Source organism: Carassius carassius, chromosome 22, assembly GCF_963082965.1.
Source record: "Carassius carassius chromosome 22, fCarCar2.1, whole genome shotgun sequence".
NCBI classification, from domain to species: Eukaryota; Metazoa; Chordata; class Actinopteri; order Cypriniformes; family Cyprinidae; genus Carassius; species Carassius carassius.
In genome coordinates this window covers 14,158,577-14,174,565 of record NC_081776.1, presented here as the reverse complement: position 1 = coordinate 14,174,565, position 15,989 = coordinate 14,158,577, and the positions used below count along the sequence as shown (strand labels likewise).

At 38.3% G+C, this 15,989-nt stretch overlaps 1 protein-coding gene across 3 annotated transcripts in view; it reads right to left on the bottom strand.

The window, feature by feature from the left end:
* Positions 1-15,989, bottom strand: part of LOC132099017 (synaptotagmin-1-like) — a 196,278-nt gene that overhangs the window by 10,947 nt on the left and 169,342 nt on the right. For 2 of the 3 annotated variants that reach the window (XM_059505377.1, XM_059505378.1), the window contains 4 exons: positions 11,242-11,414; positions 6,786-6,911; positions 1,836-2,003; positions 845-1,012 (listed from right to left, as the gene is read on the bottom strand). In XM_059505377.1, the coding sequence (XP_059361360.1) occupies positions 845-1,012; positions 1,836-2,003; positions 6,786-6,911; positions 11,242-11,414 (635 nt within the window). The remainder of the gene's footprint in view (positions 1-844; positions 1,013-1,835; positions 2,004-6,785; positions 6,912-11,241; positions 11,415-15,989) is intronic. The other variant, XM_059505379.1, reaches the window with a different exon arrangement.

The window sequence follows — 15,989 nt, the reverse complement described above, 5'->3', positions numbered from 1 at the left end:
AGCAGGCTTTTGACAGCGCCATAATTAACCTTTACACCAAGGAACCGTGGCACAAAAACAAGATTCCCACAAAAACCACGGCTTAAATGCTATATTCCATGACATTTACCATGAAAATTGAATCTCCCAAACCATTTCTCGGAAAGTCACAATTTTTTATTAATAAAATTGTGGCACAACCCAGCTGATTAATGGACATTTCCATTGAAGATGGATAGCCCTCAAGTCTTGCACTTGTACAGTGAGTAAATTTCCATGCAGCTGACGAACCTGAAGAACATGCCAATTGCCATTCGTCTGCATTTCGCAGTGGAGTATAGAATCTAGTTTTGATTGTGTACAGAATTTGAGTGTTTTTACCAAATCTTGTAAAGGTGCACATTTGTTTCTCATTTAAAAAAAAAAGTTACATTTATTTTTAAATAAAAATGTATATATTGTACTATGTTCAAAATCTGTGAAGAAGTATCATTTGAGTAGCCTAATACAAACTCTTTCATTTTACACAAACAGGATCTCCAAATGGGGGATGTTTGTCTAGAAAAACTAAAACCAAAACGATTTTGACTCATTCACTTACGAGTTGCTACCAACTGGTAGTGTTATCTCCACTAAAGTGTTATCTTATCCAGATAAGCAAACAAATCTGAATGTGAATGAAAGTTTTTTTTGTTTGTTTGTTTGTTTCCAATGGACTGAATCACTACTAGTGAACAACTCAACTGGCAAACTTTCCACTTGTGCTCAAGAAGGTCAGGCAATAAAGTTGGAATATGCGCTCAAATGCTAATATTTAATCACATTACCAGAAAACAGGTTATTGCCACCCATGTTAGCTTTTTACCTCTTCTTTCTCAGCGCTCTGGAGGTCCCTCCACTCTTCAGTCACATGACTAAAGTCGACCTTATTCATGGGCACCTTCACGTCTCCAATGGCGTCATGTTTGGAGAAGCGGTCAAAATCATATACCGTCATCATCAGAGTTTTCCCTCCAAGCTCAATGTAGGGAACCTGCAGGATAAGAAGGGTGTGAAATACATTGCATGCATACCTATCGGTCTAATCTCTCTCAATTACAGTTATAGGACTCTAACGCTGAGATGCTGGGATGAAACTATAAGACAATTGTGTGCGCGCAAGACAAAGAGATAGAGATTTGATTCTTGATTACCTACAATTGAGCTGTTTTTCAGACAAAACTCACTATCCCGAAGGACTTGTTCAAACATGGCGACAAACTGCTTGATTGGCCGGGAAAGAGATAAGACCCAAGGGTTGCTATTTTGTCCTTGACGCTATCACACACACCAGCTCTCAAGTTTCTTCATTTCAATAATGAAGGCACTTCTGATATCTCTCGATGTTGGCATCTTGTATTCAAGGTACCTTGTCATAGAAGAAACTGTGCTAGGCTAAACAAGAGCCAAACACACAAACAGTCCTTTACCCACCTTGCCTGAATTAGTTATATTTTTGCAATTCTTTTAAGAATTCAACACTTCACTTAGCAATTTAAAAGAGGTAGAGGTCTGACTGCGGTAATTACACAAAAAGGTCTTTCTAGCTGCATGATGTCTCATAAAAACGAACTGGAAAGCTCTACTGAACATTCAAAATAGAAATTATACTACTTTCCGGATGACAGACACCTGCAGGAGTCCATCTGCATGTTTACATGTAATTACTCCAACGCCTCATGTCACTTACTGTCTTGTTAATATGCCAGAGGAAGTAGTCACAAATAACTTGGTAAACTGTATGAGTAGAATGCAAACGCATGGATCCAATGAGAAATTGCTTGTTATAATAAAACGTTGTTAGGTTTGTGACCTACCTTAAAGGTGAATTGCTCATTGAAAACAGGATTCAACGTCTTCCGGTGCACTTTGGTCTCAAATTTCTTCTTCTTGTCTGGAAGAAGGTAGACCTTTACATAGGGGTCAGAAGTGCCACCCATATCCATGGCAGGGAGCTCTGCTGCTTGGATGATCCCCACTATGAGCTGTGAAGGGTCAAAAGTCAAAGTTAAAGAGATCCCGAGTAAAGGTCTTTGCACACAGAGTCAGACATGTTTTCGTATTCATTTTTTTTATTTTTTTTATGATGGACGAAAGTTGTGTAAGGCAGTGTGTAAACATGATTGACACGACGTGAGGTCATATTTATTTTTCAACGTGCAAAAATTTTGGAAGAAAATTGAAGAGGAGAGTAGTCTTTGTCTGAACCATCACCCCACCACCATTCTGTAGGAGTTCACTGTAGTGGTTTCAAGCTGTCAAACAGTGTGATTATTGTTAACTAAAACTATTAAAAAACATTTTGTTATTGTAATAAAGTTGACATTAACATATCAGAGGAAAATGTTAAGTATTAGAAATTTTGCCTTTGAAACTATCTGAAATAAGCTGAAGTGCTAAAATTAATAAAAAATAAATAACAAAAACATGAAATATTAGTATTGTAAATATTAATAGAAGTAATACTAAAACGACACTACTTTCAAATAATAGGTGCGATTTTCATTTCACATTGGTAGTCTCAACAAACAAGGTTTTCAATCAGGACCACTTCCATCAAGTACATTTATGATGATTATAATTGCATACAGTTAGTGTTGGCGGTATGGTTATGTTCTGGGCAACACTCCACACGCCTGTCCATGCAGCCATGCTTGGACAGAGCGGTGAGAGCAGCAACAAACCCCCCTGGGGTACAGAACAGAACCATAAGCATATATATAATTACAATTCACAATTACGTGAGTTGTAAACAAAATGTGAGCCACTGCTTTCAATGAAGAGACTGTAAAGAAAAAACAAAGTTAGATCGGATTACTGGTTCAGTTGGTGGAGTTGGGGTTGGAGGAGGGAGTTAATTGCAGGCAGCAATGCGAAGGAAGAGACACTGGAGAATGGGAATTTAAATAGACCGCAGGTGATAGGTGTCAAGACTTGATTGGTACACGTCAGGAACAGCTGACTGTCAGCTGATGCAAGCGTGACTAACGTGACCTGACTGAACTAACGCGATGCTCGATTTTTCTCCACCGATTTTTTTCCAAGGTTTGGTGGATGCGTCTTCACTTTTTGAGAACTTTTACTCCCAAAATTAGTAAATTAGGTGTGTCCTTCAGGCCCAGGCTGCATTAATCTTTAAACAGTCCCAACATTAAAGAGGCGATGGGGTCAGGCTATGTCAAGCGTGGCACTGCTTATCCTATCTCCCCATTGGCTCTGATAATTGATTGGCCGGCTGGCTGGGCTGAGGTCCTGATTGACCTGCCAGTCACCATATCCCCTGCATGGCCTCATGGGTCCTTGAGTTAGTCAATCAAGCTCCCATCAGCTTCCCATAAAACGCCCCATCTCTGTGTCAACACAGGCACTCGAGTGTAGAGCTCTCTCTCTCCTCTCACCTTCTCTCTCACTCCAACCAGCTGTCACACTTCAGTTGTGCTGCCACGGGAAGGATTGCAGTCAGTGACGAGCTTTATCCGTGTTTCTGGTTTAGATGGGGGCCATCAGAGAATCCTGTGACTGTGTTTTTATTTTTTATTTTTTTGACAAATGAACTATAAAGATTTTAATATCCTGTCAGGCTGTATCAATGTTTGATTTTTTTTTTTTTTTTCATTAAATGGTGGTGGGTTTCAGGTCTGGACAGTTTTATTGCTTTACATTGTAGTCTTGAATGAAGAAAAAGAAAAAGAAAAAGAAAAAAAAAACATTCTGGCTTCAAGAAAGTAACACCCCCACAAACACTGCACTAACACAGACATAACCAAACAGGACTAAAAAAGATAAACATCTGTATTTTGAAAGAAACTGTTGCAGAATAGAAAATGCTCCACAAATAATGCCCATCGCTCCTATAATCACTGCATTCAAAAAGTTATCTTTTGTCAGCTATGCTGAAATATGACCATTAACTTTGTGGGAACTGTGGAATTGTATTATATACTGAATCCAGTCTTTAGCATTTCATACTTGAGAATACTTATTGTGTTACAATTGTAACACTTCTTTTAAGGTATTTGATATTAATGCTATTGTTGTGACATATCTAATAATGTTTCTGGTTCCAAGCCTCCAACTCCATTACAATTGAGAATTCTATCTCAACTAATTAATTTATTTATAGCACACATTTAAGCTGAGCTTTTAAAAACTCACGATGTACACTACAGTCTCTGAACTCACAGTGTTCCTGACACCAGTAATTTATTGTTTCAGAATAGATGAATCCCCGTATTTCGGTATGAATTTAATTCGGTATGGAAATAAAAGTTAGAATCATGATTTTTCAGTAGTATTACAACAAGCTGTAAATGTATATTAGCACCATTTTTTGTTTGTTTTAGTGATCTAATGGAGTGTTTGGACATGAAAACAATGACACGTGACATCAGACTCACAGTAAATTGAGTATTGTTCATCACGTTGACCTAAAGTTGTGGTTGCCATTGTTCACTGAATTTTGTCAGGTGAAATCAATTCATTTCAAGAGGAATCTGCATAACGTGGAGATTTGTGTGAGGTCAAAAGATTCCCCCAAGCAGATTTCACAGCAGGTTCATACTGGTCACCTAAATTTGTAGCGTTAAACAATAGAAAGCCGCTTGGTTTGAAAAGTGACTTCTCTGTGAGGTGTGCTTCACACATCACTATACAGTTCTATAGACAATAGGCAATGCACAATTTGTGCTTGCAAAATGTTGCAAATGTCACTGCACATTTAGTCCCAATTATGCAATGTATGTGTCAGTGGCATTGCTGTCAGTCTCACTGGAAGTTTGTGAAACACATGTGATGCCATCTTTGAGTTTAAACGAGAAGTCTTTTGTAAGCAGCTCCTTGCTGTGAGTTAGAATAGATCTGTGAGTTAGAATAGATCTGGACGACAGCAGCAGTATGAGTCAGGGTGGATCTGTCTCTGATTGTTTTGGCCATTGTTTCGATGAGACTTTGACCTTAATAACCTTCAGTCGCTCTGCAGGATACAAAAACTTCACACTGGCTGAAGAATCAGACTGATGCAGGACATGCTGGAGGAAGATTCAGCTGTATCATTTCACCTCAGTGGGTGCAGTGCTCACGATCTCTCATCTGAGGAAGGCTTTCAGCTGTAATCTTTAATTACTGCTGCAATGTTTTTCAGAGAAAACCATTTTCATAGGGGGGTTTGTTATTCGGCATGAACAAAGAGGGGTTCCTGTCCTTAAAATACCTGGAATGTATTAGAAAACAGGCCACGATTGCAATGATCCACATCAGTGAACGTGTGGATTCACAGTTCAAGGCATATCTTTTTTTCTATCCTCATTAATAATATCGCCCTTATCTGCATCCTGTCTCTCTGTCTCCCCAAGGAGCCGCCCTGGATTCTGAGATATTGTGCTGTGTGGTCTTGTGAATGCCATGTTTTGTACTTTTCTATTTTTACCCTTGCTCAGTAGGGTTGGAAAGGTCCAGATTGCCTCTAAACAAACCCAGAGTTTAGCTGAGCTAACTGGAACCTTTCCCCTTTAGAAAGGACAAGAGTTGAAGAAAAATCTCCCAGTCCTCTGAGTCTCCCTGAAGCGATACTCAGCTTGATTTAAAGGCAGACGGGAAAGAAGCACATAGATTTCCTGTCGGCACGAAGGGTGGAGATACACTTGTGTCTATGGGTATGAGTGAGTCTGTGGGTTGTATCTGGGTCAGGTTGATGTGGATTTCTTTGCATCACCTGCTCTTTTCTTTTTTCTTTGCATCTTCTGCTTTTTTGCAGGTGGTTAGAAAACATGTTGTAGGGTTTTTTTGCTAAAATAAAGAGCACAAAAAATGACACAATTGTTGAGTGAATTTGCTCTTTTGTTTTCATGCTACATTTTATCCTCACATTCTTATACCTCCTATGAATACTTCAGTAAACGTAAACAGATATCTGAAATATTTTGTTACACGGCAAAAGAATAGAACAAATGCAGTATCTTGAACATCTCATTTTTTGTTCTTAAAACTCTATTATGCCATAAATTTAAAGCATTGCCGGTCATTTGCAGTCATTTTGTCATCTCAATACACATATATTGCTGGCATACAATGAAAAGGCTGAATTGAATGGCGGTGCTTATAAAAGATGTAATTTGTGTGTGTGTGACTGTGGATAATCTGGCTTTTTCAGGTTTTTATCTTTTTTTCTGCTCAGTCTCAGCATGAGACTATGCACAGCTTCAATTATCTGTCACCCAGGATCTGACAAAAGGAAGTGTATCTATTCTGGCATTCGCTCGTCTTTCAAGCTCAACCGCTTGTAAGAGGCGCCCAATGAATTTCGGCTTAGCCTCAGAGTTGAAGACAAGCCAGCACCCTCTCTCAGTCAGAATGGAAGTAATCCAATTCAAACTCAAATCTAACTACTGTGATGTGCTGTTGACATTCACAGCTATGGTGAGTTTACAGGATGAAGGGCATTATTTTATAAATGCTAAGTCTGAATTTATCTGGCTTTCATAGATAGCACATAATAATAGAGCACACTGATAAAAATTACTCTGAAAAGTGATTCGTACTCTCAAAGTGTAATCTATCTTCACATTTACAGTATGTATTTTTTAAACACAGATTTTACAGTGATCATTCAATTATGCTAAAGAGACACGCTGAATAACCTTAAAGCATAGAGGAATGAGCGTTATTTAATTGGAGCTGGTTACAATTTGACAGACAAACACACTGTACTTACGAAGAAGACCTCACTAAACACCACACACAGTGACGGTGATTCGGAGACAGCTCCTTACCGTATTCTCTGTGAAATTGTAATCCAAGGAATACTGTAATTTGCCAAGTTTCTCTTCTTCCTTAGGCTCCACTTCTTTCTCTGTATCCGTCAGCCCTGTTTCCGCATCATCCTCATCCTTCAAGGCCTGAAGGAGACACCCACTAACAGTCAGTCCTTTCGGCCCAACGCTGGCGCTGCCCGATTGCCCTCGCCAGAGCGCCGGGCCCGCCCTGGACCAGCCTGCTCTTCAACCGCACCTCTATTAGGGGGGGAGCAAGCTCTAAAACACCACAGCAATTAAGACCATGACATGCTCAGTGATGCACTAGACTTGGGCTGTGAACCCCCTTCTCTCCTATGATCTGCTATTGTGAAAATAGTTGCAAGAAGATGAACTGAATGAGTGCAAGCAATTTAGATTGGTGGGAAAGGAAAGGCTAGGGCTGGGTGGTATTGGCTGCACATATGGTTCTGGTTATGGCTATTTTACAATGGCTTAGAACTTGGCTCTTCCAATCAGTGGTATTTATATTATATTATATATTTAAGCCCACGTTAGGATTATGAAAAGTTTCTGCACAGTTGTCAGATGTATAAATCATTTGTTATGAAAATCTTCCTAATAATCAACGTATGATGCTGTCAAAATTTGTAAAAAAATAAAATACCCCCCACAAAAAACTACTAACAAAAATGTATAATAATAATAATTAGCGCTGACCGATATATCTAATGATATGATCATGCACATCTAGTCAGTAAATCTGGTTCAGTGATTAGTGCTAAATCACCATCACCTGCTTTCAAATGGAGCAGCATTTAATAGACAGAGCCGTAGATCACTGACAAGCTACGCAATATCACGTTCATTATCGAAGGCGATTCATCAGTTAGATATATCGCCCAGCACTAATAATAATAATAATAAAAAAACATATACATATATACATACCGGTACTGTGATAAAAAAATGACATGTACAGTTGCTTGTCATACCACCCAACCCTAGACAAGATGAGCAGACAGATGTTCTTAAGAAATAAATTGTACAATACATTGTCCTTTATGTTATTTCAGGCAGAACATTCTCTGGCATCAACGAATCAGTGGGTAAATGTTGTGGATGGTGCGGCATTAGCTCCCTAGCTAGCCTGAGTTTAAGACGGTGGCAGTGTTAAGGGGATGTCGAGGGAGGTTTGTTGTCGCTGGAAAGCATGCAATTTTCGAGGCAAACTCAGCTCTCAGTTCATTCACTGTGAAATAGTTGCCTTCTGAAAGGGCAGTCTTACTCATCGGTAAAGCATGCAGGGCATTCAGGTTCTCAAGAAGAGTGCTCGTATATTGACCCTCATTCTCTGTGATGTGATCTTCCACACACAGTGGCATTGTCATGACCCTTAGCTATTGCTGATAAAAACCACGTTCATGGAAGCTGTAAGCATCATGCCAGCAGAAGGTGTTTGTGGGAGGGATATAATGTGTACAGAGTCTTATTAGTTGTTGGGTAACAAGTGTGAAAGCAAAAGGCTGAACAAAATTGATTTCTTGACTCTCATGTCTCCTTAGGAGTACCAGACTATTTTCACAATTCAACAAGCACTTTGGGTTGCTTGTTAAGTCTTGTGGTGCATTTAAAGACATAGTTCATCCAGAAATTATTTATTCACCCTCATGTTGTTGTTGTTCCAAACCCAAATAACTTTATTTTTCCAGCAGAAAGCAAAAGGAGATGTTTAGCAGGACACATGAGCTGCTCTTTTCCGTATAATGAAAGTGGATGGGAATTAAAGGCTGGTAAAGTCAAAAACTGACTAAAACAAAACACCACAACAGTGGTCCATAGGACTCAGACACTATATTGAGAGTCACATGACAGCACTGTGATGAAATAATAAGCCATTATTCACTAAAAAACACGCTTTTAAATCTCGCTTAATATTAACTTTCATTGAACCAGTTAAAATCCAGTTAGTATGCAGCTGTGAGTGTCCTTTATTGATACCCTTTCCATCTGACTGGCAAAAGTGTTCTTAAAAAACATGTCATCCAAATGAAGATCAGTCTGGTCCTCATGTTCGAAAATTGCTTCTTGAACAAATTTGTCCTGCTAATGAGGGGGGTGCTGTTCTCCTCCAGGACATTTTTCAATTTTAATTTCTAGTGGATCAGGGGCCAGTTGCACCAGCTGTATGCAAATTACAATTTAGCCTAGTTTCGACGCAAATAAGTTACGCACTACTAAATATTTTTTCTTTGGACCATTAAACTTAGTTGAAACGTAACTACGTATAAACTTAATATTTATGGAAGCGTCCAGTCAGGAGTAACTGTTGGAATAAAATACCAATCCTTTAGACATATATGATGGCTTACCTATAGACCAGCGTTATTCAAATCTTGCCCTGGAGGGCCAATGTGGTGCAGAGTTTAGCTCTAACCTTCATGAATGATTAATTGATTATTTTTACCGTTAGCTACATGAGAAAACAGAAGTCAGAATGAAAGAAAAATTGAGATTCACAGCATTTAAACAAGTTCTGCTCACATATTTGAAGGCTTCTATTGGATCATTAAGGGTAAACATTACGTGCGACTACACATTATTTTACAGAGAGAGCTTACAAACTATTAGCTAAGTCCTGCATTACGAACAACTGGTGCAACCAAATAATGTATCGATTTAACTACACACTAGCTAGTAGTTACTAAGCTTCTAGTGTGGGTCTAACATTCTAATGTAATTTAAGTAAGAACCTACGAATGGCTGGTGCAACCCTGCCCAGATTAGTACTAATAATATGGCCAAGGGCAGTCCGTACTTTGACAGTCTATTTTTTTTTTTTTTTTTTACACTGGAGAAATTATAATCTTCTGTTTAGGACCTCAAATAAGAAGGAGAAATCAATGTGGTTCAACCTTGCGTACCCAAATCCATTTTTTCACTTCATATATATGTGTATATGTAGACTTACACACACACACACACACACACACACACACACACACACACACTTATATATATATATATATATATATATATATATTGTAGATGTACATGTACTGTATGCATAGTATCATATTTTACTAGAATAAACCTGTTGTCAAGAGGCTATTAAAAGTCATTGCAGCAAGCTATAGAAGATCCAACAGCAATTGGGAACCTACCGCCAGTGGCAATCCCGCAAAGTCATCAGACAAAACATAGATAAGGAGGACATGGAAGGAAGAGACACAAATTAAAACAACCACACACAAAGGTGACTACATGAGTCTGGGCACACCAGGAGAAATGACTGCTGAGAAGCTCAAAGCTCCATCTGTTAACCATACAACTAAAGTTGTTTGTTGTAAATGACTTTGTACTCCGGCATATCATCCTGATTGTTGTGTATCATTCTCAGTACCTGCACTAATTGGCTAAGTAAGAGTGACGATTCATTAACCTCTCATTTTTATCCAATTAGCATGGGTATTACAATCTATATTTAGGTGTTGCTAAAAACAACAGGTTAAATTAGTTAGTGTGTTAGCCTTAGCTGGTTTAGCTGGTCTCCTAACCTGACCAAGAAGGTCTTCAGATGATCTTCCAGCTGACAGACCAGTTGACAAGTGACCCAAACCCCTCTAAAACTAACCAGCTTGGTACAGTTTCGAGACCAGTTAACCACAGTTTGTTTCATTCAGAAGGGTTGTGTTGCAAAATATAGATTATATAGATTTCAATGGCTGTAGCCATTTCTTATTTCTATTTTGAAATTACTATTACACAATGTTATTGGGTAAACATCATATAGCAGCTATAGTATATCTGTTTGCATTTGGTTTGAGGCTGATAAACTGTGACATTCTGAATTTGCACACTGGGCTTTTAAAGAGTGTTGTTAATTATCTGTGTCTGTTCCTCTTCACTGTGCTTTGTGCTTGAAAATCAATGTCTCTAATTTGGGATCTGAGTGGTCTTGGCATGGTCTCAAAGCCAGCATCCTTACACCGCGAATTAAGCTGACTTTTTCAATTATTCTGGTAGAAATGTACTATTGCGAGCATGTTAATGCAATTAGCATGCTAACTAGGGTTAAAGTGCCAGTGTTCCATATAATTTGTGGGTTTGTGAGAACTAACGTGTTGCATTAATTTTCTTTCTCCTATTGTTTCCATTATATACTGTCATTTCTCTGGGTTGATACCACTTCATAGCACATACAGTATGCAACCCTACAAAGTGATTTAAGCTAAAAACAGAAAAAAACAGAATACTTTAATGAACCAGTAGCAAAACCCAGGTTTTGCAGTCCTGCAATTAAAGTCAGCTGTGAAACAACATCATCAACAGATGACTCCATCTAGAGTTGTCTTATGAACATTCTTAATTTGCATCATGCATTAATACAATAATACTTGAGGAAATAAATATTTCATGCAACCTCTGATGACTAAAGAACAAGGCTAATCAAACAGCACATTTTTTTTTTTACCTCGGTTTTGATACCGTCATTGACGTCCTTCATGTTGATTGCATTCTTGCCCTTATCTTTGCCCTTTTTCTTGTTCTTCTTCTTGAATATCCACTTTTTGCAGATGCAGAAGCAGCAGGAAACAACTAGTACAACAGCAACAAATGCAATGGCGACGATGGCCCATGATGGCACTGTGCAGACAAAAACACACAAGAAAACTAAATGTACTTATACATTACATTTGTAACTCACAGAATTTAAATCTTGAGATAACCATTAATTTATTAAACTTTCTCCTTATTAAACTTTCGAATGGACTGAGCTGACATGATTCGAAACAGCCATGTGCTTTACAGTTCAATATCTTCCAAGAGCAATGAGGAAACACAACAGGCGAGAAGTGAAAATGACGAAAAGTTTCAGTCTGTTATTTGACGCTCTTTGATCAATTGGCTGGAGACCTTTATGTCTGCTGGTCACACAGGATTAACAATCTTCTCTCACAGAGAGATGGCTCTAGTGAGAGTAATCAGCCAATTTAGTTAAAAACAGGAGCTGCTGGCATTCACAACTTGCCATTTGATCATTCTTGGAAGACATTTTGAACTTGACATTGTTAAAGCAATCCAGCTCAGCGGTGGATTTATTTGATTGTCAAGGATAGCATGGAACCAAATGAGCAGAACGAAAATACTCCAAAAAGTATGTTGCTTAATGAGGTTTGAATTTATGCACACTGACCAAATTGCTTATCCTCTAAAATCTTATTTTAAGAATATTGTGAGCAATTTACATCTGTGCAGCATCATGATGGACTGTGTTAGAATAACAGAAACGAGTATTTCGTCTTCTGGTCATGACTTTATAAATACAGCTCCAAACTCCAGTGAAAGCTGTCAGGGGTGGACAATCAGGCTCCTCAGCTTTTCGACAAGATTAACAGCCTCCTGCCAAGAGAAAGAGCGATGCCTCTATACAGCAGGACTAAAACTGCATGCGTCAACAACAGAGCACAAGCACCAGATTTGGGAATGTCAGTTTTCGAGATGTGAAAGAAGCTTCCTCCTCGAACCAACATTTACTGGGAATAATTGGTAGACAGATGTGGTGGAAGAATTCTCCATTCAGAGACTTGTACAGTAATTACAGCTTTTGCTCACAACACAACAAACACCTGGCAACTGATTGACAACTTTCAGGGAAGCAGATTTCTCCAGAAAAGAAGCAGATTTTTCCACTCCAGATCTGAATGTGCTTGATTTGCTCTGGGACAATGCAGAATCAAGGACTGTATAAATAATGTCAGGCTCCAGTGCACGAAAGACATCTTGTATTCTGCTTTTGGGAAACTAGCAAGCACTCAAACTTATAGTACATCTCAAGAAAACTGTCAGGGTCATATTCCACCTGAAAATGGGAAGAAATAAAGGGCTTTTTTTTGGTAGAATTTGAATTAGATTAAATCTTGATTATCAATTCTTATGGAAATTTGGGAGTTAAATGTACTTTAAGGGTTAGTTCAACCAAAAATTTAAAGTAGCCTGTCCTTTAGGGGTAAGTGGGTTTCAATGGGGGTAAGTGGGTGTTTGTTGTCAACAGTTTAGAATATGTGAAATAAAGTGGGCGCATCTGTAATAAAACGTCACTCACACAGCTTTTGGGGGGGGGGGTTGAATAAAGGAATCCTGTAGCGAATCCATGCATTTTTGTAAGATAAATATCCATATTTCAAATGTAATAAACACTTTTTATTCACTTCCGCTGACTGTCGTAACGCAGAAGTCCTGCAGGCGGATGACATACGGTAGGACATATGCATCATGCGTATGCCTCTGAGAAATGCAGGAGCAAAGGAAACAAAGTTTCCTTACTTTAGCAAAGGAAAACCAGTCTCCTCTTGGCTTTTATTAAAAACTTCCAACATTTTTCTTCACAAATCCTTGTCCTGTGCTTCTAATTCATGACTGGCGTTTTGTTTTGTTTTGTCTCCACATCCACTCCACTAATCACGCAATGGCAACGAAAATTTGTACTTTGAGTAAAATTTGATCTGGTGACCCTTTTCGGTAAGTTTTACCCAATTTATATTTGAAAATAAATTCCCTCCAGAATAGGTGGCATTTGGAACACGTCTAATATCCTGACAGCCTTTTCCCCTAAATGTCCTCAGTTTGAAGCATCTGTTGTTTCTCTTATCGTGAGGACTTTATATTTGAATTGGCAGTAGAGAACAATTTAAATAAATGCTAGCATCTTTGTCTCCCAAAGAGTTAGACTTGCTATCACAGGACACATTTCCCACAGCAAGGTCTGAAGAGAAAGTCATGAAGGAAGATAAAGAGTGAGAAAGAAAGAGAGAAAGAAAAATCAATTGGCTGTTGACAAAATCGATAAGCACTCTCCTCTGAAGAAAAACAGTGAGTGATAGTCTAAAGTAACTTTGGGATCATCAGCCCACGGCCTCAAATTGGCTGTGAGGTAATGGAGATGACAATCCTCCACTTTTTCTTTTGTCTTTTTTTTTCTTCTTAGCACAACACCCTTCATTTGACTGCGTCACTATATCCATTTATAAAAAAAAAATAGATCAATATAATAATCAAATGGTTTTAGCGTATGGACAGACATACAGTATGTTTCCAGATGGATCATTCAAAATAAAGAGCAATTAACAGGGACCTGTAGTGTGTTTCTCTCAAATGCATTAAGACATGTAAAATATTTATCATTTTTAAATCCTTTTTACATCAGATTATCAGCAAAACTGGTTTATGAATAGTGTCTCATGTTGACATTAAAATCTAATTGGTTGGTATCTTGAAAAGCTGAGTTTCGCTTATTTAGCATAACATTTCAGCATGTTAAGAGACATGAAAATAAAAAAAGTATAAATAAACAACCCCCACCCCCACCACACCCCAACCTGGCTTTCAAAAAGCTTTTTTCCAAAGCCCTGTCATTTCAACTCTTTTCAAACAGAGAAGAATCTGTCAGCCATCTTAAAGGCCACTCTTATTGGTCAGTTGCCCCGCATCTTCTTTGAAAGCTTGCGGCTTAGACCATAATTGCACCTGAAGCTTGTCTAGCATTAGACCCCTGATTCATACCTGTTAAAACTTGCTCTTTGGCCCACACTTTTTTCTCCACCACTGGCCTTAATATCAACCTGCTGAGGGAATAAAGAGCCCCTTTCATCTTCTAAAGCAAACCCTGCCACATGGGACTCAAACTGCACAAAGCATTGAGCCGTCCTGGGCTTAGACCAGCCAGTGCTCCATTAGTTTTCTTGGAGTGCTATCATTGTTAGACGTGTCTTGATAGCTGTGTCATGCAAGCTTATATTTTGTACTTTAAAATGTGCAGTTGAATGCCATGTGAAATCGGACCTCCAGCTTATGAAATCTGTCAGTACACAAGTCAGAGATTTTGCCATGATGAGTGAGTATAATGTTGCATCATCATGGTGACATCGAGATGTAGACAATAATAATAATAAAAAAAATCTTAATTTAATAAAAATCAAAAGAATGTGCAAAGTAATGCAGCATTCCATTTAAAGTTGAGTGTTAAAAGTTTGACTTTGTTCCGACTTGGGGTTGAACAGAATGCCGTATATTTAATGTCTGATTAGTCAATTATTTATATAGAGCTTTACACAACACAGATTGTCAAAGCAGCTTTACAGTATTAAACAAGGAAATAGTGAGTTGATAATGCAAATGTGTACAACAGTAAACACTCAAATGTTGTAGTAACTAATTAGTAACTGAAGCTATATCTAACATGTAACTAGACATTTTGAATATTTAGAAAAATATACTGTAAAACAAAGATTAAAAACCTCTTGGGTCCAAGGGATACAGGATTCTGTGAGCTCATATTAAAGGTCTGTAAAGGTCATTGATGAGAACCATTTGGTGCTACAGCAGACACTGATTAATTCTGACACATTTATAATGAAAGCTTATGAAAAAATTATGTTTAATACAACAAGCACAGCTTGAGTCTGAGTAAATTGACTGCTATGAGTACGTTAGCTGTATTTTTAATCACACAGTCTGTGGTAGCAATAAAAAAAATGCTTCTCATATCTTGCTTAGTAGTTTAGAAAGAAAATTGCATTGGCTGAGCACTAATAGATGCAAATAAGTCTAATGTTGCGCCATCCAATGCAATAAACCAGAGTGCTTATCTTCTCAATCGGAAATGTCTTACTCTGAAAGACACTTTTGTGTTTCTTAATTAAAAGAACCCGAGACCCATAAAGCAATAGAAACATTTTCTAATTAACTCAATTGTGTAATTGTCCTTTGGGATTGCGGATCAAGCATGTGCTCTTCAGCTTTAAGCAGCTATCTCTCGTTCCGCTCTGCACATGCACACACAAACCCTCAACAGGGAGCACAAAATGAGGTTTTGTAGCTGGACTGTGTGACTGCACAGAGAGGAACATTATTCAAATCCAGAACATAATTCAAAGCCAAACACAGCTTAGAACAGGAGGTGGATGCCAAAGAAAGTCTGCCATCTCACTTCTGCTTTCAAGGAAGTGAGAGAACTTCTGGCTCGACCTCATCCAATCGAGTGTGTGAATAAGATCTTGAGCGCTCGCCACCTTTTCCATGACAAAAGAATACAGCATCAGACTTATCAGACTGGGCTCATACAAAAATCTTACCAAGCTGCTTTAGAAAGCCATGCCAGGGAATCGAGACAATAATGACTCTGAGATTGGCATCTTAGATTTACAAAAGAATGTCTTATTT